General features: G+C 39.0%; 1 protein-coding gene across 1 annotated transcript in view; it reads right to left on the bottom strand.

Annotated features, from left to right (window-relative positions):
* Positions 1 to 21,694, bottom strand: part of USH2A (usherin) — a 698,253-nt gene that overhangs the window by 129,149 nt on the left and 547,410 nt on the right. The window contains exons 52-56 of the mRNA XM_072948735.1: positions 11,557 to 11,780; positions 6,810 to 7,014; positions 3,084 to 3,281; positions 2,425 to 2,579; positions 293 to 491 (exon numbers count right to left, since the gene is read on the bottom strand). Coding sequence (XP_072804836.1) covers positions 293 to 491; positions 2,425 to 2,579; positions 3,084 to 3,281; positions 6,810 to 7,014; positions 11,557 to 11,780 — 981 coding nt within the window. The remainder of the gene's footprint in view (positions 1 to 292; positions 492 to 2,424; positions 2,580 to 3,083; positions 3,282 to 6,809; positions 7,015 to 11,556; positions 11,781 to 21,694) is intronic.

The following is a 21,694-nucleotide window of genomic DNA, read 5'->3' as shown; positions in this document are numbered from 1 at the left end:
TCTTACTGTTTGTCTGGAAAAAAAAAAACTTAATACCGATGCAAAAACCCTACACATAATGCATATCAAAGCCAAATATAAATTATTTCTGAAGTTATCTGCTGTTGTGGCTTATTGCTGCCAGTGTGGGCTCTTCTATTAGCACGGATAAGTGGGACCTGACCATATGTCAAGAGAACACGTCCTTTAGAAGTGACCTCATATATCAAACACACACCCCTGGGATGCTTCGCCCCCCCTAAGCACAATGACAGACACTTCCGGTAGGTTTTCCTCTTTTTTTCCTCCTCACCTGTGACCGTATGCTGCCTCCTGTCAGTGGTGTCAGTGTAGATGAGACCTTTCCCAACCTGCCTGAGCTGGTACTCTTTAATGACGCCATTTGGCTTCGGAGGGACATCCCAGCTCATATGCAGGGCCTCTGCACTGGGGGCCATGATTCTTGGCGCAGGGATGCTCTGCGGAACTCCTTGGGTCGTAGCTGCAACTACCTGAAAACACAAGAATTAAACAGCAATTTAGGGGATAGTACACTGCATATTCTGATCAATGAGAATGTCACTTTTGTTTTAAAATGTTGTTGTCTGGCCTGGCATATCATTAGCAGGGCTTGGAGAAGTAGTCCTCCTTTTTTTTTTTTTTTAATTCCTTCCCTCCCATCCTATTCAAACAATGAAATCTGACCTTGAATATATTACATAAGTTTCAGACGACCATTTATCACCACAGGCTCAGCCACAATTCTGACGGCAGAGTGCAGCCCTCAGTTTAAACAAGTAAAATCTGGCTGGCAGACTGTCGTCCTAGAGAACTCTTGATAACTCTTTTCCATATGGCCCGTCGCTGTCTTTGCATTTTAACAGCCTGATTTTGTACATTTTAAGCACCGGTAAATTTGGAGCAAAACCCACATCTGAACTTGCTTGCATATAATGTGCCATGAACAGTATAAACGGGCAGCGTTTTCTGCACTCTCCCTACGATACCCAGGATGACTTTAGAGCACCAATGCTCTAGAAAGAGAGCCAAGTGAGTAGAAAAAAAAGAAAGAGAAAGTATAAATCAACTAGTTACCTGCTCAACATTGTCAAAACATGTATTTTTGGATGAAAATTGGCTGCATTTGTTTTCTCACAGAATAACTTCTTTCACTTCTTTCCTGGTTGGTGTGGCATCCCACCCGCAGGCGCGGCCAAAAGCACGGAATGCTTCTAGGACCGCTTGGACCATCACTTTTCATTGGGCCCATCAGCTGCTGTCTGGCTAGGATGTGGCCAATCAGCTGCCGTCTGGCTAGGCTGTGGCGGGCTCAGAGATGCTTCTGAACGAGAAGATGCTCCCTGCGCTGCGGCTGCTGAGTCTCACTGAACGTTTGCCTTCAAAGGTTCTTGGCCCGTGTGTGAAAATGCTGCTCTTCTCAAGTTTTAACTGTATGAAAACTGGGTTTCCTCTGACTAGGCTGGTGTCCCCAAGGCGACTCATCATCTAGGGTCTCCTGTCTTTCTCTCCTCCCTATGTGACGACAGTCATGCTCCTTGCTTCAACTTCCCTCGTAGATCTTTCTAGCAAATTTCAGTCACATCTTAATCCAGCTTCTGACTAGACATTTCCACTTAAAGTGCCAAATAATATTTTCTTCCACCATTCTGCTCTCTGCTCCTCCTCTTAAATATATTTTTTAAAGCTTCTAAAATCTTAATCAGTCTTTACTTTTAATTTTTCTTTTTCTTTCTTTCTTCTTTTGTTTGTTTTTTTGTTTTTCGTTTGATTTGCTTTCAGAATGGCGCCATGATCTATTGACTGGTCAAACCAGGTATCTTCAAAATACCCATGATACTTTCCTTTTATCCCCCTACAGCTGACGACAGAGTCCTGTACATTTTGTCCCCTGGAATCTCTTGTATCTTTCTGATATTCTCCATTCTGACCTCTTGTTGCATGAATTCAGATCCTCATTATTTTTTGTCAAGGCTGTTGCAGAAGGCTTAGAACCGTTTTATTTTCTGTCAGGCTCCTTTGCCCTTTACTCTGTTTTTCAAGAGTAGGCAGTTGGGTTGGAATGATGTTTAAATAGAAACCTTTTCAAACTGAGAAATGGTTTGGGAATTATTATGGATTTATAGCAGAACATCTAAAAATAGCTGGTGGAGGAAAAGGAGATTAAGGGGTAATACTGGTTTAAGTTTTCCTTTCTCTTTTTATCTTTTGATTAATGAAACACTGATACGTGAATAAATCTCCCTTCCAGTGATCCCTCCTTTCTGGCAGAAGTGTTAGTACCCAGTTGAGATGTCTAATGAATGCCCCACTTTACTGGTGCAGACACTGCTTTCTATCACTGGAAAAAATTACTCACAATCTGGACCTTCATATTATCTTAACACTGGATAATTTTGTCCAGACTTTAAAGCAAACTCCTCTCACCTCGCTGCTGGTGGCACAGCCAGCAATCGTGCAAGCTTTTAGCTGGTATGAATATTCTTGAAAAGGCTGAATTCCCTTCATATCAGAGAAGCTCAGTGATGTTCCTCGAAAACGTTCAATTCCATTTCGGAGAATAATGTAGTGAATAATAGGACCTAAGGAGGCAGAGAAACACCTGAACTTGAATGTCAGGTTCTATTAACTATTTGCAAACAAATTAGAGTTCTGAAGGAATGGGATAATATAGCATTACTTAATTTTAATTTACTATTATATTGCTATGTTCAAACAGTTCTTAATTACACTTGCCCTTATGGAGGAGACAGATTCTTCATGGAAATAATCAGAGTCGACTGTTTATTTCCTTTCATTATCAAACATTTACTTTCAAAATAGTTTGCCTTCCTTTAACATGCTTTGCTTGTTTGAAAGAAGCTCATATAAAGGCTGGGAGTCAAGAAAAAAAATTTTTTGGCTAAAAATTTGTGAGGGCCATTTCACAAAATGAATGATTAGTTGGCACCTACCTAAAGTTCCCTCTACTGGCAAATTCCTTTTAGTGGTTAGATGCATGCCAGTTAAATGTAGACTACACTAATTTCAATTTCCTTATGGATTTACTGGATTATGTTATTTCGATTTTAAAAACAGCTTAATACCATTTGACTGTATAGGTTTCTTCCAGTTTAAGACTATTACGTCATCAAGATGATCCATTTTGGTCCACCTGGGGGGACTCACTCCCTGAGGAGCGTCTTCTTTTGTTCTGGCTCTAATGGCCTCGCTGAATCCTCGCCCATAGCTATTCCAAGCAGAAATCCTATACTCATATGTCGTGTAGGGCTCCAGGTTTACGTCTGGAAAGACAGAAATCAGACAGTGAGGTTTTTTTTTTTTAATTTTTATTATTTTTACCATCATATTGAAAATGACTATCAAAACCTTAAATATTTAAAAATAAATGTTTAATGCCCTAATCTCATTGTGTGTAAATAAAACTCTAATATCTTTACTTTCTAAGTTGTAGAAACGTTGTTTCTTAGATGCAGAGATATGAAATTGCACAGACTAGAATTCATCTTTCTGAAGAGAGAAATATGGACACATTAAATAAATAAATGAAAAATAAAAGCACGAGACTGGCGTACATTAGATGTTAATGCGGCCCAAGTTCACGATCTCTTTACTGCTGTAGAGGCAGGCTTGGCAACATTCTTCTATAATTTCATTATTATAAATGTTACCAATTATTACATTGTCAATATGACTTTATTCAATTATTGTAAGAATTATAATGTAGTTGTTATGAGACACAGGACTTGAAACTTAGCTTCTCATGGTAAAATTTTAGTGAATAAATATAAATTCACACTGTACTATATATATGAAGTATACTGTACTAGATACACTTTCTTCCACCTTCCACCAAACCAGAACTGAAACTAAAACCAAAAACAAGCAATCTAATTTAAAACAACAAAACCAACCTGCCTGAGATTTCTGGTCTGGCAAAAATTTTATTAGATAATCATCCATGTGATCAACAGTGTCCCAAACATCTTAGTTCAGTTTTAAGCTTTAATTACTTCAGAAGTACAAATGCTACAAATTTACCCAAAAAATCCTTGAAAATTTAATTATTTAAATCTGCTTTCCACTGACTTAATTCTGTGAATTTTGAATATGTACATGTGTATTTTTGTGTGGCTGTTTCTGGATGACTCTTTCTCAGGCAGAAGCATCAGAAGAGGTCCTCCCTGGCTGCCTGGCCATCTGCTTTATCTCCACTGGAGGCAGGGTCAATTCTCAGTCCCATCCACTTGGATTATTGAACCATATTCTCCTTATATGCATCTCCTTACAATAAACCCTGCTCTGCCTATTTTATAGAATTAGTATGTAAATAAAATGTAATCATTTATGTTGCAGAACTTCATAAAATGTAAATTGCTATACAAATGTAATCAATCTTCATTTTCTCTAGTCAGAGGGTATCAGCTGCTTTGTACCTGTCATGACCACCAGTGGATCGCCAAATCCTCCCTCTGCCTTGGTCAGAGATCTCTTGGCTAGACTCTACATTTGCTAGTTTTCTTTGCAGTTTGGTGTAGTCACATGTCTGATCTCAACAATGGAAGGGATACGGGCAACTTGTGCATCACGTTGTAAAGAGGAAATCACTTGCCTTCCGTTAGCATTCTTATCCCCTCCTGATGGGCTGGAATGAGGGTGTGGTGGTAACTCAGTTTGCACCCCGTGGAAGCAGGATGAGGAGTCTGGATCCTGAAAGACCTTGTTGGGGTGAGCTGCTCAGACCATCCACCTACCCACAAATCATAACTATATATTTGAATCTCTTGTTATAGCAGATAAACTGTTCATTGCGAAGAACTGTTATTCTGTGCCTTTCAAGTTCATGTTGCCATTTCTAAATTCAATTGTGGGAACTCTCCACACTTCATTTCTGTTCTTTCCTCCACTGAATTTCATTCTTCTCCCTTTTACCTTTGTTTCTGTATTTTCCTATGAAACCTGGTCATTCAAAGATGTTCCCAGCCCATGAAGGCATCTTTTTCGCTTCACATATAAGGAATCATGTGTTGAAATTTTGCCTTTCCTCAATTCTGTCTCTCATTTCTCAGAGCTCTTTCTTTTTTCCTGTGCCAGAATTTCCAACTCTTCTTTTTTTTTAAAAAAAAAAAACTTGTTATCTCAACATTATTTGATTTGTTACATGGGGCTAGTATTCTGATAACAAAGGGTTTTGATTTTGGAGGGTACGTTTGTTCCATATTTACTTCTTAATTGCTGAAATGTCCCATACCTATTTATCTTCAGTCATTTTTATTTAGTTGACAGAGTAATCCTTCAAAAATGCATATATAATTGTGTCATTGCATTGCTTTAAAAGGTTTAATATCCACTCATAAAGAAAAAGTTTTTTTTTTAAATTGAAGTGTAGTTGATTTACAATGTTAGTTTCAGGTGTACAGCAAAGTGATTAAGTCATACATATACATACATACATATGTATATTTTCAGCTTCTTTTCCATTATGGCTCTTGACAAGACATTGAATATAGTTCCCTGTGCTGCACAGTAGGTCTCTAGTTGTGTATTTTATATATAGCAGTGTGTGTCTGTTAATCCCAAACTCCTAATTGATCCCTCTCTACTCCTTTCCCTCCAATAATCACAGTTCATTTCCTGTGTCCATGAAGAACAGACTCTTCAGTGTGGCATAAAAGTCCTTCGCAATCTGACCCCTGCTCTTTGGCCTCATCTGTGTTATTTTCTCCCTCGTTTTTTTTGGGGGGGGTAGGTTTATTTATTTGTTTGTTTGTTATCAATGGAGGTACTGGGGATTGAACCCAGGACCCTGTGCCTGCTAAGCAGGCAACTATAGCACTGAGCTATAACCTCCCCCCATACCTTCTCCCTCTTACATGTGCTGCATCCATATCGAGTCTCTTGTTGTTTTTCAAACCTGCTGGGCTTCCTCTTGCTTCCTGAGTTTTGCATATGCTGTTCTCTATGCCTGGTCTACCTGCCCTTAGCTTGTCCTTCAGTTCTCAGCTCAGGCACAGTATCCTTTCTGAAGTCCTTCCTCACCCTCCAGGCTGGGCTAGGTGTCTTCAACACGCTGCCAACGCATCCTATGCCTGCTTTGCTTACTCCTATCATAGGACTTACCTGCACATCGTGCCTCACGTTACGGTGCACAGCCAAGCCTGAGAACTGCTATCTTGGACTAATGCAGTAGGGTCAAGAAGGGGCTTGGAAATTAATATTTTCAATAACCATGAAGGTTATTGTTCCCAGGCTGGTGGCCTTCCTGGGAGAACACCAGGTTGTGAGGGAACACATTCTCTGCACCCAGACCCAAGGTCAGGAAAGGAAAACTGGCTTTACACTGAGCAGTCTATCTCTTCCTTGGAATGATGCTTCCAGGTCTTAGTGATCAGACAGGTTTCTACCTCTTTTCTGCTTGCAAGAAGAACAACATACATTCGTGGCATTTATTGAAAATCTGCCCTCAAACTTCTGAGAAAGAAAATTAGGCTTACTGAAAATTAACTGGATAGACCATAAAAGGGCACAAAAGTAATTTCTTTCTCTCTTCTTTTTTCTCTATAGGTTTGCTTTAAGATAGCATGTATCCTTGTTTAAAGTTAGACTTTGAAAAACTTCAAACTACTAACTTTTAACAGAACCAAATTGTGCCTTTCATTACCTGTAACCAGCTGACCCACAACTATGATGGATTTAACAGATATTAGGTTAAGGAGGGAGAGATGAGATCAGAGGGAAAGAAATCTACATTTTTAGTAGCTTTTCACCACCCCCTCTTGTAAGGCATGGGCAGGCAGCTCCCTTTCTATTACCTGTGAAGGAGAGTTTGTTGACACTTCCTGTATGAACAGTCTCTTCAGCCGATGAGCATATGTCTTCGATTGATTCCCTCCTGATGGAATTGTTAGACCCTCTTATCACAGCACAAACGTGGCTGGTAGAGTTGAAGTCGCACCTGCCGCAGTGGGCTGTGGCTTCCGTGGATGCTGGGCAGACGGTCCCGCATGCTTCGGTTTCCTGAGTCAAGCGGAAGAGGCGGGGAGAGTGGGGAAGGGCATTGCAAAATGTCATTTAGTCACGTGTCAGATAGGTTTGTACAACTCTCAAAGGAAATTTTCTTCCTTTGAGTTCATGAACGAACATCTCAAAACGCACACAGAGAAACGAAGGCAGTCTGTATGCTAGAAAGAGCGGTTACTTTCAAATGACACAGATTTGGATTCAAAATCCAGTTTGTAACTTCCTAGTGCTGTGACCTTGAGCAAGTCTCTTAGAGTCTCAAAGCCTCAGCTTCTTCCAGGAGGGAATGGAAATTCAGTTTACCACACGGGTTTGTCCTGTGGCTCAAACGAGACAGCACGTAAATGCTTTACGCTTAGTAGATAGACTATAAATAATAACAGTCGTCATTATTTTATTATTGTTACTTTGACACTTTCCTAATGGAGCTTCAGAGAAAATAAAAAATGTGCTATTTTAGAATCTGCACTTTCTGTGCTGGGAAGTGGGAATCTCCACGAGCACATTATTGATTTGGGAAAGTTGGACCAATAAGAAGTACGCCACATTCAAGTTTCAGAAAATCTAAATATTTCATAAACTGTCATTATAATAATAATTATATATACATATATATATATATATATATATATATATATATATATATGTGTGTGTATATATAAGGTTCTTCTCTGGTGAATCTCTAGACTTGTTGCAGTCATAAGTCCTAGCATGTTATAATCTCAGAAGATGAAATATTCCATCACCTCAAATTACAGGACATGCAAATAAGGTCATATTCTTATAATGCAAAGCTCTACTTCAGTCTTCCCTTTCTATAGGTAGCATGACTTATTTAAAATAATCTTTGCTATTTAAAATGGATCTGCCTTTAATCTCTCTCATCTAAGATACTCTCTCAATGGTAGTCAAAATAAAGTCCATTTAAATAAGGTGAATTGAACATGTGCATTTATCTTTATTTCCTCTTAAAGCCCAACCGAATGACAGTACAGGAACACAGAAAAGTCCAAGGGAACAAGAAGGGCGCTAACATACATTTATGGGAAGCTGGGGAGTGGATGCATGTGGCAGGGACAATGTTATGTGCCCAGTATGCCCATTTTTGCCTTTTCTCCCTGGAAATTTCAAGTCCAGTTACGATAGGAGAAGTCACGTGACTAGAAATGTCTGTGTGACTAGGATGCAGAAGAGGTGTATTCTGCATCCAGGGATGACCTGTAAATGTGTAATTATTCATTCCATCCTTTTTTTCCCTCGTGAAGCCCCACAAGATGGAAGGGACTCGGGTTCCTGAGATGTTGCTCAGAGAAGAGCTGCCAAAAGCACACCGGACTATAACGTCAAAGGCTTTAAAAAATTCATCCTATTGACCCGTTCTACACACGAGGACATCTGTTTTCACCTCAGCATAGTTCAGTGCATTCTAGCAAAAACATACAGCAGTGATTTGAGGTTAGATGTTGCCTGAACAACAGTAGCAACAACCCCTTGACACATGTGGCACTGGCCCAGTGGCTAAGCGAACTGTGGCAAAGAAAGAGATGCTGGGGTTTGGGACATCGAGGAGCTCTGTTAGGCTGTGGCTGAGTATTCGGTAAACCTGTGCCCAGGGCTAACTGTGAGAGTAAGCCAAGTGCTCTGGAACTCCCAGTTCTCGGGGAGGAGGTCAGAAGCTAGAACACAAGCAGGAAGTGTGGGTTGTTACAGATGCATCTGATGAAGTATTATAAAATGAGAAAGGCTTAGAAAATAGCTGGTGATACTAAAAAAGAAAATAGAGAGGGTCCACTGAAAGGTATAAACCAGGAGGCAGAGTGGGAAAAATACATAAAAGTCTGTGCATTGCACAGTGAGAGCCTCAGCCTTCTTTTCCACTGAATTTCCCGTATGGCAGCCACACATGTACCCCATCCTGACACAGGATGGAGTATTAAGGATATAGTTAAATACACTTGTTGAGGATTCTTGGTAATGTGAGTCTTTGACATAAAGCCATCTTGCCATCATGACTACCCAGCTGTGCTCCCCACTGATGGACGTTTATGTGTAGTGACGTCTCCATTAGCCTCCAAAGGAAAGAAGAGATTTAAAAACATACAAGAAAAGAATTCAGAAGAAGCAAAATTAAACAAAGAAAAAAATAAAATTAAAAGACAAAATTAAAAGTCTCCAAACAAAGGAGACAATTCAATGAATAAAGCAAGCAAACAGTTAAAAAATCAACAATGGACTATTTCCAGAAGGATAAAAAAAAAAGACATACCATGAATGAAACACGAGTAGGATGCTATAAATAAATAATAATCAGCCAAAAAAAAAAGAGCCCTGGAAACTGAAAAAAATATAATAGCTAAAAAATCCCCCCATCACATCAACAGAAGGGTGGAAAGATAAAGTTAAGGTGATATCTCATCACATGGAAAACAATGATGACTTAATAAGCAAGAAACAAGAAGCAAACAATGAAAAGATCAGTTTGGGAAGTCCAACACCTAACTGATCAGAAACACAGATAAATGATAACAAATAAAAAAGGGAGCAAATTATCAAAGAAATAATAAAACAGCATCCCCAGAGCTGAAGGCCATGAGGCTCCACCCTGAAAAAATCCACAAAAAGTGTATCGTTATGAATATTAATAATCATGATGCTACTAACATCTACATAGAGGCGCACTGTCATGAAATTCTGGAAAAGCAGGATACAGAGAATGTCTTAAAAAGTTTCGTAGGAAAAAACAACATGGTAACCTACAAAGAAACAGGAATCAGAGTAGCAATGAAAGTATAAAAATGCAGAAGTGCCACAAAATCCTGGGTGGAAATCATTTTTAACCTTGAATTGTATGTCTAGCCAAACTATCGACCCAATGGGAAGGTGGAGTAACAATCATTTCAGACATCAAACTCTCAAAAAATTTACCTTCCGTGCACCTGTACTCAGGGAGGTAATTCTACAAAAGGAGGTAAGGCAGCAAAGAGGAACAACTGGGGTCCAGAACACAGGGAGACCAACGCGGAGGAGGAGGGACAGGAGCTCCCTAACTGACCGATTAGAGGAGACCTGCTGGGACAGCTGTGCAGGAATCCCAGAGGGATCCAGTCCAACTGGACCAGGAGTTGGAAATCTCCAGGGACCAGCTCTGCAGGAAGCTGAACTCCACCGGTAACACACTGCTCGAGCCAGCATTCAGAAATATTCTCCTAATCATCATAATTTAAATATGAATTTTAAGGACAACTGCTAACTGGCCTTCATAAAACCAGTTCAAGCCAACACAAAAGATCATGGATACATCTTGAACATCCTCCCTGAGTAACGGAAGCTGTGTCTTCCCGACCAAAATGAGATGCGTGGGAATCAAATGTGTGGTGGGTAAGAATGAAACACACAGTTTCAGAAATGACACCATCACTCACAACTAGCAGGCTTTCTCTCTTCATTGTTCAAGTATGAGTGCCCTTTGCAGGAGGGTCTCCTACATCGATGCCTCCTAACTTGTTATTTTAAAGGCACGTTCTTGCACCACCACCAGCTCTTGAAGACCAAAAAGTACTATGCATTTAAGAAGCATGTCCTCGTCCCAACTTCTGAAAACACTGGCCTGGAATGAATTTAAACATTGGGAACCTATGTTGGATAGATTTCTTTCACGGAACTGGCTAACTGAAGTTGTGTGCAAGTCAGATCAATTTTTTTAAAAATTGTGTAGGCCAAAGATTATTCACTTCATGAAATACCTATTCTTTTCAGCAGCTTTATGTGTCATCTTAATGTTCATTGCAGCCAAATGCTCGCTGGGGCCCTAAGAATCTCAAGACTTTCTTACATCCCGAAGTATATGATGTCCACAGATCGACTGTACAGGCGCCTCGGTCAGCAGGAGCCCTTCCACTATCCGTGACTAAGACACCCATTCTTAGTCATCTCCTTAGGACAAATTACTACTAAACACAGGAGGATGTTTGGGGTTTAAATGTCCATAATCCTCCCCTCACAATCGTGGGTTTCCAGAGTCCTGGGTCAAGTTTAAGGCTAACAAGCAAGGCATGGTTGTACATGAAGCATCTCAACATACAAACACAAAGCATGCCCGCACACGCCTGTTCACGCCTGTGGTTGGCTGGCTTTTGCTGATCTGGATAGAAGCACTACTCAGTGAACGTGCTGGATCTAAGGTCTCTATAAAGGACAGTGAGGGACTACGGCTGGGAGGCTGGAGGGAGGAAGCCGAATTTCCCTCCATCTCCATCCACGGCCCCGGCCCGGCTCTCTCAGCCTCCAGACGTTCTGTCTGCACTAATCTCAAGCGCCGCTAAAGCTTCCTGAGAACAGCTAATCATTATTAATTCCTTTAGAATTCATTGCAATAACATCAATCATAGCGAACTCATTTGGTATTAATATGGATGTAATGTGAAAATGAATAATGCACACAGGAGTTTTTATATTCCTATTTTAGAAAAATAGTTATGAACAATGTATTTCTCTTGCCATTGTCAAATCAGCGCCTCTGAGAGGTTTTCTATCAATTACCTTCATCATCATTCCAGTTGAAATCTTGTCAGAGCAAACATATTTCAAAGGATTATATCCAACTCCATTACAGCATCTCTGGCTCTTTGGAATAAGTTCAGTCTCACAGCATTTTACTGGCACTGGGTCATTCTTTTTAACATGTGCTTTAGACTCTCCACTGGAAGCTGAACAGCATATGGTATCTGACATATTCACATAATCCTGCCCGCAACAGAACATCCCTGCAACAATAAAATGTTATATATGAATATGAAATAAAAAAGGGAAGACAACTGAGGCTGCTATAAAGTTTGGTGTAAAAATGTCAGACTCGGGCAGTAGCTGAAATGGTATAATACCTAAGGTGGCATTTCCCAACCAAGGTGATTTAGATGTGCCGTGAGGGGTCCCTCTTACTAAGAGCATCAGGCACTAATTAGGTAAAGAACACACAAGAGGAAGTGCTCTAAAATCATTCAGCGGGGCCAAACTTCTCCCAAGCTCCTATAAAAAATGGTCGGATTCCTGTCGTGAGAATTACCTGCCCATTTTGTGATGATAACATCTTGTTGTAGAAAAAGGAGGTGTTAACCCGGAGAAACCCAGAAGAAATCTCTAGAAATTCACAAGGGAGAAAAGGTCACCTGAGCACTCCGGGCTAAGAGGCCAGGCAGTGGAGACGAAGCCCCATCCTGGAACTGGAGACATGGTGGAAGAATCTTGTTAAGTTTTTGGCCGGCTTTGTCTCAGGTACAAATGTTTACTTCTTGTGACTCCAGCAGCAACTGTAGCCATTCCTTCATCACGAGATAGATTTGTACTCAAAGTCTATCTCACCAATCAGGTGAACCATTCGACCACCATTTTTTGGGCTGCACCGCATTCTAGACCCATCACTAGACGTGGGTTGGAGGCTGGGGGCAGTGGCAGAAAGACCTTGCAGAGTGGCTCACTGCGCTCCACTTCTCAGTGAAAGACGGAGGCTGAGACACCAGCCTCCTTCCTCCCACCAGATTCAGTTTAACTGCCTGTGTGCACATCATTTAGATCTTGCCTCAGAAGAGATAACAGCGGAAATTTAGACATAAAAGCCTGAATAAATAAACAATACTCTCGAGTCAGATTAAGCTAGAAATTAAGGTGCCTGTACCCCATGTCACAGTGCTATCAGATTAGAATTTATTTCCAGTTATACAGCAGCACATTGCGATGAATGATTTATTTTAATTAGAATTTTGTTTATTTATTATTAGTCCTGGCTGATAACATAAAGAACCTCAACTTCAGAGTGCCCTGGGGTCCCGAATTGTTTAATCGGGTCCTGTACAAATACCTACATTATGGAAAACCCTCCTAATGACAGACCAATGAGTTTTAAGTGCTTTTTGTTTTTTTAAGAATCACGGAGAGTAGACACTGACTTGGCACATGCCAAGGATGTTTATCCACACGTGACTCCAGAGAAAACGCTTACTGATCTTTCCACTTTAAAAAATATCTCCCCATATTTAAAAATTTTAAATGTATGATTAACGATATACATTGATTATAACTGCATTTCAACATTCCATGTTTAAATGTGGTAACTGTTTAAAGTAATTGGTTTAAAAGTAAACTCTTTTCTTTGGTACTTTATTAATAATTTTAGTTGTAACATTTCTAGGGAAAGTTCTTTCAAATAAATATAACAGGGTTATCACTGTACTCTGAGTCTTGATTATGATGAGTAAAAATCACACACACACACATACACACAAATTAGAAAGAAAAATCCACAGCTTCAGGTTTTATATTGTTTGGGCATTTTTTTTTCCTACTGCTTTCTGATCATTTAAATACAACCTTGGATTCTGTGCTGTCATTTTTATTTTTCTCTAGCAGTTTTCTTAAAATAATTCATGTTTCTATTTTAAAGAGCAATCAAAATCTGAAAACCAGTCCTTTAGGGAACAGAATTCATTCTTCCCCTCTACTCCCAAATTACTTTATGGTTTCACCATGCTTTAAGTATAAAATCAAAATGCAGACACTGACCTAATTCAAAACTCCTAATCAGTCATCTGATCGCTCTGAGGGACTTTTGACAGGTCAACTAAAATTTTGATAATGAACTGTTTTTCCAGAAGGAAAAAAAAAAAAAAGGATGTTTCCTTTCACAAAGAGCTTCATCTTTGTTTCACTGAATTAAAATTTTCAGCCAAAGATTTCACTCACATAACAAGAAGTGACTCCCTTTCTAGTTTCTTCGGTAAACCATTACTTCTTTAATTATTATCAACCTTGTTCCAGTGTGATAAATTGCTAATTACTTAATACCCTAATCAGCGTTCATTCTTTGCACAGATAAACTGTGACAGTGCCATTAATTTAAATAGTAATTTCACTTAATGGCCAGAACGGCACACCAGATTTTTATGCAGCATTTTCTGGAGACTGCATCCATCACTGCAGCATTCTGACATAAAGATGTCTGACGTGCACTAACTCACTTAGGGAGAGCAGATGTTGCAGAGCAGAGCTGGGTAGTAATTCCCATAGTGCATCACTTCAGCATGAATGAGCTGCAAATTCAGAGACAGACAATCTTCTGAAACTGCACGGCAATAACTTCTGACCCCACCCAATTTATCACATGTAGCACTTGACTTCTGAACTTTGACACACACAATGCACAGTTTTAAATATGCCCAAAGAAAACCAAAACAGGACATGGATTATTGATGGGTGGACCTGTTCTTCCAGGGGCTCGTCATTAAATTTCTGCAAAGGCGGGGATTCTCTCTGAACAAGATGCAGATGTTACTAAAGGGGGACAGCATTGAACTGTTAGGTATTTGTTTTTGAGATCAAACAGTATAGACTGTCTTTCCAATGGATAGCTTCCATTGTATTGGATACAGCTGAGAAAGGAATGAAGGAAGGAATTTTTCACTCTCCATATTATGAATACTTCCAATGTGTTACCAACACTTAATGTCCAGGGCTGGAAAGGAGGGCATTTATAAACCTATAGTCCTGATGAATTTCTAAATTGTTAATTCTGCAAAACAAGTGCTCTGTGTTTCAAAAAAAAAAAAAAGCCCAATTATCGAGCTTTTGAGATTAAAAATAGCAGAGTCATTAGAAAACGGAGTCTGGAACATGACAAATCATTGTGGAGCTCTGGGATTGACCATGGGGACCACATTTTAAGACAGGGGATTATATTTCAGGCCCAGAAGAATGTTTAAAAAAAAATAAAGGTTTGAAATTAGTTATTCTCAGGACAAACATCAAGTTGGTGGCACAGCATGAAAAAAAAAAGTGCATCTTGTCTTTACCAGAAGATGGCGCTGTGGCTACCACCACAAGCCACAGAAAGGGGAGGGTAAAACCTTCCCCCAAATTGTCGCAATGTATTGTACCGCATTTATACATTACACTTTTCAAAAGTCCATCATGTCATATGGAAATCTTCTTGGGATGTCTTCTTCCAATATAAGTGTTACCTAATGGATTTCTGGGGCTGCATTTCCCTCTCTGCAAAGCGCCCAAACCCCGTCTTTTGTAACAGGACTAGCCAGTCTATTGATGTCTGAGTCCAGGACATGGGAACTCAGTACCGTATTATAAAACAGTCTCAACCCAGAATTTCATATCAAAGGCTGCATGGACAACCTGGATAACAGAAACAAGGCAACTTGTTCCAAAGTTTCCTCGTGGCTTAACAAGAAAATCCTGTCCTCTTTGAATGATAGAGAGGCTTTAATTTTCATCTTTTAATATGAAGTGATATAATCAAGTCCAACCTGAGATTGATGGCACAAATGATAAAACCATATAAGCAAACACTAAGAATAAAAAGAGTAATAAAGAGGTTTAAAATATATTCCAGGAAAATGGTTAAGAATACATATCCACCGAAATGACGTGCATGACTTTCATCCCGAGACACCTGTATAACACTGCTACACAACTCATCTGCCCAGAGAGAGCACTAAAAACATAAACGCTACCCCAGCACTTCTGTTCCAGCAGCATCTGTTAATTCACTCCATTTATAAAATACATATTGACAAAGACAACTGAACTGGGACCAGGGAGATTTGATTTGGTGTGAGAAAGTCAATTCAATGTGATTTTGTTAAAGAGCTCCTGCAGGCAAATAAAAGAGTTTAAGTAATAAAGTACATAAAGAGATGCTTTATGAGCCAGCCCCGGCTCGTGGCAGGCGCACAATGCCAGGCGGGGAGAGAGGCCAGGCTTAGGAACAATGTTATGAGATCCAAACCCGCATGCAGCAGGTATGGTGTTGCTAGGTTGAGGAGAAAAAAAGGGCCATATGGATATTCTGGAAGGTCACTGAAGGTCACAATCATTAGGGGCGACAGGAGGGAGCGGCAACAGAGAGAGGAAAAAGACATGTGGAACGTGTCTATTTTCAGTGAAACCTGCAGGGAGGTCAAGAGACTAAAAAGAGATTTTTCTTTTTTTCTTTTTTAAAAAGGATCATTCCTTCAGTCCACCATGATCACCGGAGTTGGCGGAACTATGGAAGGTCATGAGAAACACTGGCGCTAATTCTGATTCCCAGGAACTGAGGAATGTCACAGTCTGCTCGAGAAATACTTGGCTCGCATGGAAATACCATGTTGAAGTAAATTAGTGATTTTAAAATTTGAGTCCACGGATGGACTTCAAGGGCAGATGAAATTGCAGGCTAATCTGTGTGTGTGTGTGTGTCCTCTGTACTATTATTTGAAGTGAGGGGCTGTAACTTTCAAAAGATTCTAATAGGAGTACGTGACCTCCAAAAGATTAAGGACCCTTGTCCTGGTGGGAAGTAACTTCTACTCCATTTCTTGGAGCAGGTACATTTTATATTTGGGCAAGAGCGTTTTAACTTACTTACCTTTCTTTCTTGTTCATATCCATTCTGCCACCCAAATCTAGTTTATCTCCTTAAGTCACAGTTCTTATCATTGCATGGACTGTTGCCTGAGTACTAAATAACGTTCAGATCCTTTGGCCTACTCAGCCTTGTCTCCCTCTCTCCTCACACACGGTGTATTCCTCCAATGAACCCAATGGCTCACTCCCACCTGCACGTGCTCTGCAGATTGCTAATTCCACACTTCAGCTCAAGCTATGCCCTTTAGCTGGAATGTCCTTCTTCCAGCCACATGCCTCAAGATCCTCCTCATTGTCTGAGGTTTCAATCCTCTCTTCATCACCTTGATCAGAGTGATAGCTCAGTCTTCAGATGGTGCTTGTATTCATCCCTCTCTATGGCCTGTGTTTAACCTTACAGCCACTTTTTTCCTGGATTAGATTGTAAATCCCTAAGGATAAGAATGGAATCCTACCTCCCATTTTTATACTCACAAAGCACTGAGAATGGTATGTTGAATACAGTCACTACATAATGCGTATTTATTGAATGAAGGAATATGGCAATTGACTTTATTTAAAATTTTTTTTCAGCTTGTTTTTAAAAAATTTTGGTCAGTTACAATGCGTCAATTTCTGGTGTACAATGTCCCAGTCAGGTATATACATACACATACTCGTTTTCATATTCTTTTTCATTAAAGGTTATTATAAGATATTGAATATAGCTACCTGTGCTATACAGAAGAAATTTGGTTTTTTTAAGTCTATTTTTATATGTAGCGGCTAACATTCGAAAATCTCAAACTCCCAAATTTATCCCTTCCCACCCTGTTTTCCTCTGGTAACCATAAGATTGTTTACTATGTCTGCAAGTCTGTTTTTGTTTTGTAGATGAGTTCATTAGTGTCCTCTTTTTTCTTTTTTTAGATTCCACATATGAGTGATATCCTATGGTATTTTTCTTTCTCTTTCTGGCTTACTTCACTTAGAATGATGATCTCTAGGTCCATCCACGTTGCTGCAAATGGCAATTGACTTTAAAAAAAAAAAGCACCAGATGAGCGATAATGCTAAAATGAGATAGCTTGCTGCTTAAAGCTCTGGCTCAGTATAGTATGAGGAAGAAACATGCCACCTCCCCAGTATGCAGGGGCCATGGTTCTGTCTTTAATGGACCTGTTTTTAGATAACTCTTTTAAAGGAGGAGAAGGTACTCAACTGGATACTCATAGTGCAGGATAACTAACTAACTACCATGATTTTCTAGTAGACCTGATTACTAAGCCTTAAAGCAGTGGTTCTCAAAGTTTGGTGTCAGGACCCCTTTATACTTTTACAAATAATTGAGGACTCCAAATAGCTTTTGTTTATATGGGTTGTATTTGTTGATCTTTACCAGGTTAGAGCCTTAAAGCTGACATGTTTGAAATATGTATTCATTAACTCATTTACAGAAATAATAAATAGATAACATGTTAACATTAATATTTATGAAAAAGAAACACATTTTCCAAACTGAGAAAAGTTAATGAGAAGAATGACATTGTTCTGTATTATTGTAAGCCTCTTAAATGTCTGGCTTAATAGAAGGAACTGAATTCTCACACCTGCTTCTGCATTCAGCTGTTGCAATATCATGGAAGCAACCTAAGTGGTCTACCGACAGAATAATAGATAAAGAAGATGTGGTATATTTATACAATGGAATACTATGCAGCCATAAGAATAATTAAATTATGCTATTTGCAGCAACATGGATGGACTTGGAGGGCATTAAGCTAAGTGAAATAAGTCAGACATAGAAAGACTAGTACTGTCCAATATCATTCATATGTGGAATCTAAAAGATACAACAAACTAGTGAATATAACAAAAAAAAGAAGCAGACTCACAGACACAGAGAACAAGCTAGTGGTTACCAGCGGGGAGAGGGGAGAGGGGCAATATACGGGTAGGGGATTAAGAGGTACAAACGATTAAGTATAAAATAAGCTATAAGGATATATTGTACAACACAGGGAATATAGCCAATATTTTATAGTAACTTTAAATGGAATATACTCTGTAAAAATTGTGAATCACTATACTGTATACCTATGAGATATAATATTGAGCATCAACTACACTTCAATAAAAAATTAAAAAAAAAACTGTTGTAGTATCACATGTCACGTAACCTCTGGAAAATGCCTCTGTGCACTTGTGAGAGAGTGGGAGTGAAAAAGGCATATAATAGCTCAGTGTGTATTATTATGAAAACAGTTTTGATCTCACCGACCATCTGCAAAGGTCTCGGAGGCCCTCAGAAGTCCCAGGCCAGAGCCTTGCACGCATACACAGCACCCTTTCCTCTAACTTTGGCACACGTGCGGCGTGCAGTCAACGCCTACATTTCTTCTGGTCCTCTAGAAAATGTTCTCAGCTTGGTAGCCATACTATACTGGGCCTGCTCATCAGACTGGATGAACACTGATACGGTTTGGGCTGGACAGTATCCAATGCTTGTTCAGGTATCAGAACGCTCAGAAAGGTTAAGGGCACGGACTCTATGGATGGAGTTAGCAACTTGTATTAGTCACAGTGGCAAGAGATTCACGGGCACATCTCCCAGCCTCCCTTGCATTTAGATGTTGACAGAGAGCTGAGTTTTAGTCAATGAAATGTTGATAAAAAATTTTGCTATTTCTAGACCTGGCCAATTAAAGAAAAAACCTCCCTGTTATTGCGTGCTCTTTTCCTCTTCTGCCTGCAGCACTGGATACAAACTCCCAGGTGACCTTAGAAACTACCTGTTGAAAACAGCAACACTTTCAACAGCCAGGATGGCTGTGGATGTGAATGTATCTGAAGATATGTTCCCAGTGCAGTGTCATCACAGAAGAGAGACATGAACCCCTATTGTAGGTGAGCCTTTACAGATGTGAGGTTTCATGTATAATAGCAGTTCACGTTGCCCGAAGTAATGCAGCCACTTACTAGATGTGTGATGTGGAAGAGGCTTTTAACTTCTGTTAAAAGTACTTCTGTAAAATGGAGACACTAACAGTACCCACGTTACAGGGTCGCGGTGAAGATTAAACGTGTCGATGTCTGTGAAGCAGACAGAGCTCGGCCTGGCAGACAGCGAACGCAGGATGTTGTCTCCTTTTGTTGTTGTAGTTTGTCTCCTGCTGCGTGTGTACATCTTTTAGCCAACGAGCATTTTCTGGGAGATACTGGGCTGGATTTCTTGACTGGACTTCAGCTATCTTTAGAATACTAACCTATTAAGTCTACAATCCATGGGGGAAATTTCTGAAACGACTATGTGTCCACCCTGGACACTTGTGTATGATATGATTTAATACAGCATTCATTTTCAACGAAGCTCTTAGGAGGTTGATTTTTGTTGCTTGTTTTTGTTTCTTTGTTTTACCTGGAAAAGTCAACTTTCTTGTTACCGTACAGTGCAGATCCAGGTGCCCCGTGCCATCCGTTGGAGGTAATCCTTAAATTCCTGGGTTTGATAAGATGTTATAATTAAAATCTAATTCTTCTGCATGTAGGACAACTATCCACTGTTACTATTTTCTGGATAGTTGATGGAGATTAACATAAAGTTGATAGAGATCAACATAATGACATGGGACTGTCAACCAGTTTGACAGTATCTTTATGTTAAAATCTTCCTCTAAATATGTCCCACTGGGTTGGATTAAAAAAGGCATAAGATGGATGCAGCCTGGATCCAGATGGGTGATTTATAGCCTCATAGAATAGTAAATGCCTTGGAAACATACTTGATGGTTGTCCAAAGATAAAATAAGAAACTACAAATCAGGTATTTTTTTTTGGCTCAAAGAAAGAAACGAGTCTTTCCACACTGGGAGGATTGAAATTTATGAATAATTTAATTCAGCATTTCTTCTTTATTTAAGGACTATAAAAATACTGAAAATATAGTGTTCCTATGATGGCACAAGAGTCTGGTACACCCAGGATTGATACTTTGAATTTTGTTGATTGTTTAGTTTTTGTTATTGAAGTGCTCTTTTTAATAGTTTTCATCAGAACTTTATATACAAGAGAATGTGTACAAGAACATGGTATTTAGCAATAATCCTACAATAATTTTGTTACTTATATTACAGATAACTCTTTGATGGTTTTTAAAAAGAGAAGAAATTATATAAAGACAGCAGAGAGTTCATAGTTCATTTCCATCAAGATATTGTGATGTTCTGAAATCTTACTCAGAGAGTGGCTGGAGCTCCAAAAAGCACTGGTTTACAGGGGTAGATTTACTTTGAAACCAAGGAAGCTTGATTTTCGGGGCCCTTTGCTTGCATGAGCCCCTTCCAAGGCAAGCATGGTTATATATTTTAATAAAATTTGCATATGTATAATATTTAACTGTAATTTGCTATGGCCACTGTCTCTTGTCTCCTTAACTTACCCTCTGTCATATGTGTTCTCATATTAATTGAGACTGGAGTAAACATGGATAGTTTTTTAACTCAAACTAAAGGGATGCTGAGTCCAGGGAATATTTAGTTTGGGTTCAGTAGCTAAATTTAAATGATTTCAGCCACTTCCATGAAAGAGTGTTTAAGGCTTGAATATGCCATTTTAACGGTAATGTGGAAACATAGGATTGTGAGAAATTATAGACTCCCAACTTGTATGCATATAAAGAAAAGATTCAAAGAAAGAGAAAGATCAGATAGAAAAATTAATATAACATGAAACAAAACTGTAAAAATGAACAATGGAATCAACTGAAATATTCTGACATCAAGAAGAGATTTGTAACAAAATAAATTTCAGATTGTACCAAAAGCAGGAAGCTAGTAAAAGAAAACAGTGGATCTAGGATTGAAGCAATAGGTAACTTGATTACTCTGATAATATAAACTATGAAAAGAAGTCATTCATATTGGAAAAATATAAGCTTCTTACTGATTTTTTAGATAAAATAGTAGTATCTATGATAAACTATAACTCACATTCAGTCATACAATAAAGATATCCATGAAAAACTGATAATGATGCTGCCAGTTCAAGAAATATTTAAGAAAAGTCATTGTAAATCACTTTAAGACAAGAAAACTTAAAATGCCCTAAAATCTTAATAAAGACCTTAGTAGATAGTTCTCCAAATTTGAGAAAAATCAAACATTTACATAATATTACAATAATGAGCTGTGAAGGTTAAAGTCACTTTTCTAAATTTTAAATAATTAAAAATATATTTTTTTTATTAACCATGTGATAGGAAAGAATGAATTGTCTTTCTGTTCTTTCT

This window comes from Vicugna pacos, chromosome 23, assembly GCF_048564905.1.
Source record: "Vicugna pacos chromosome 23, VicPac4, whole genome shotgun sequence".
Classification (NCBI taxonomy): Eukaryota; Metazoa; Chordata; class Mammalia; order Artiodactyla; family Camelidae; genus Vicugna; species Vicugna pacos.
The sequence above is the reverse complement of the archived record's forward strand: the minus strand, read 5'-3'. Positions and strand labels throughout refer to the sequence as shown.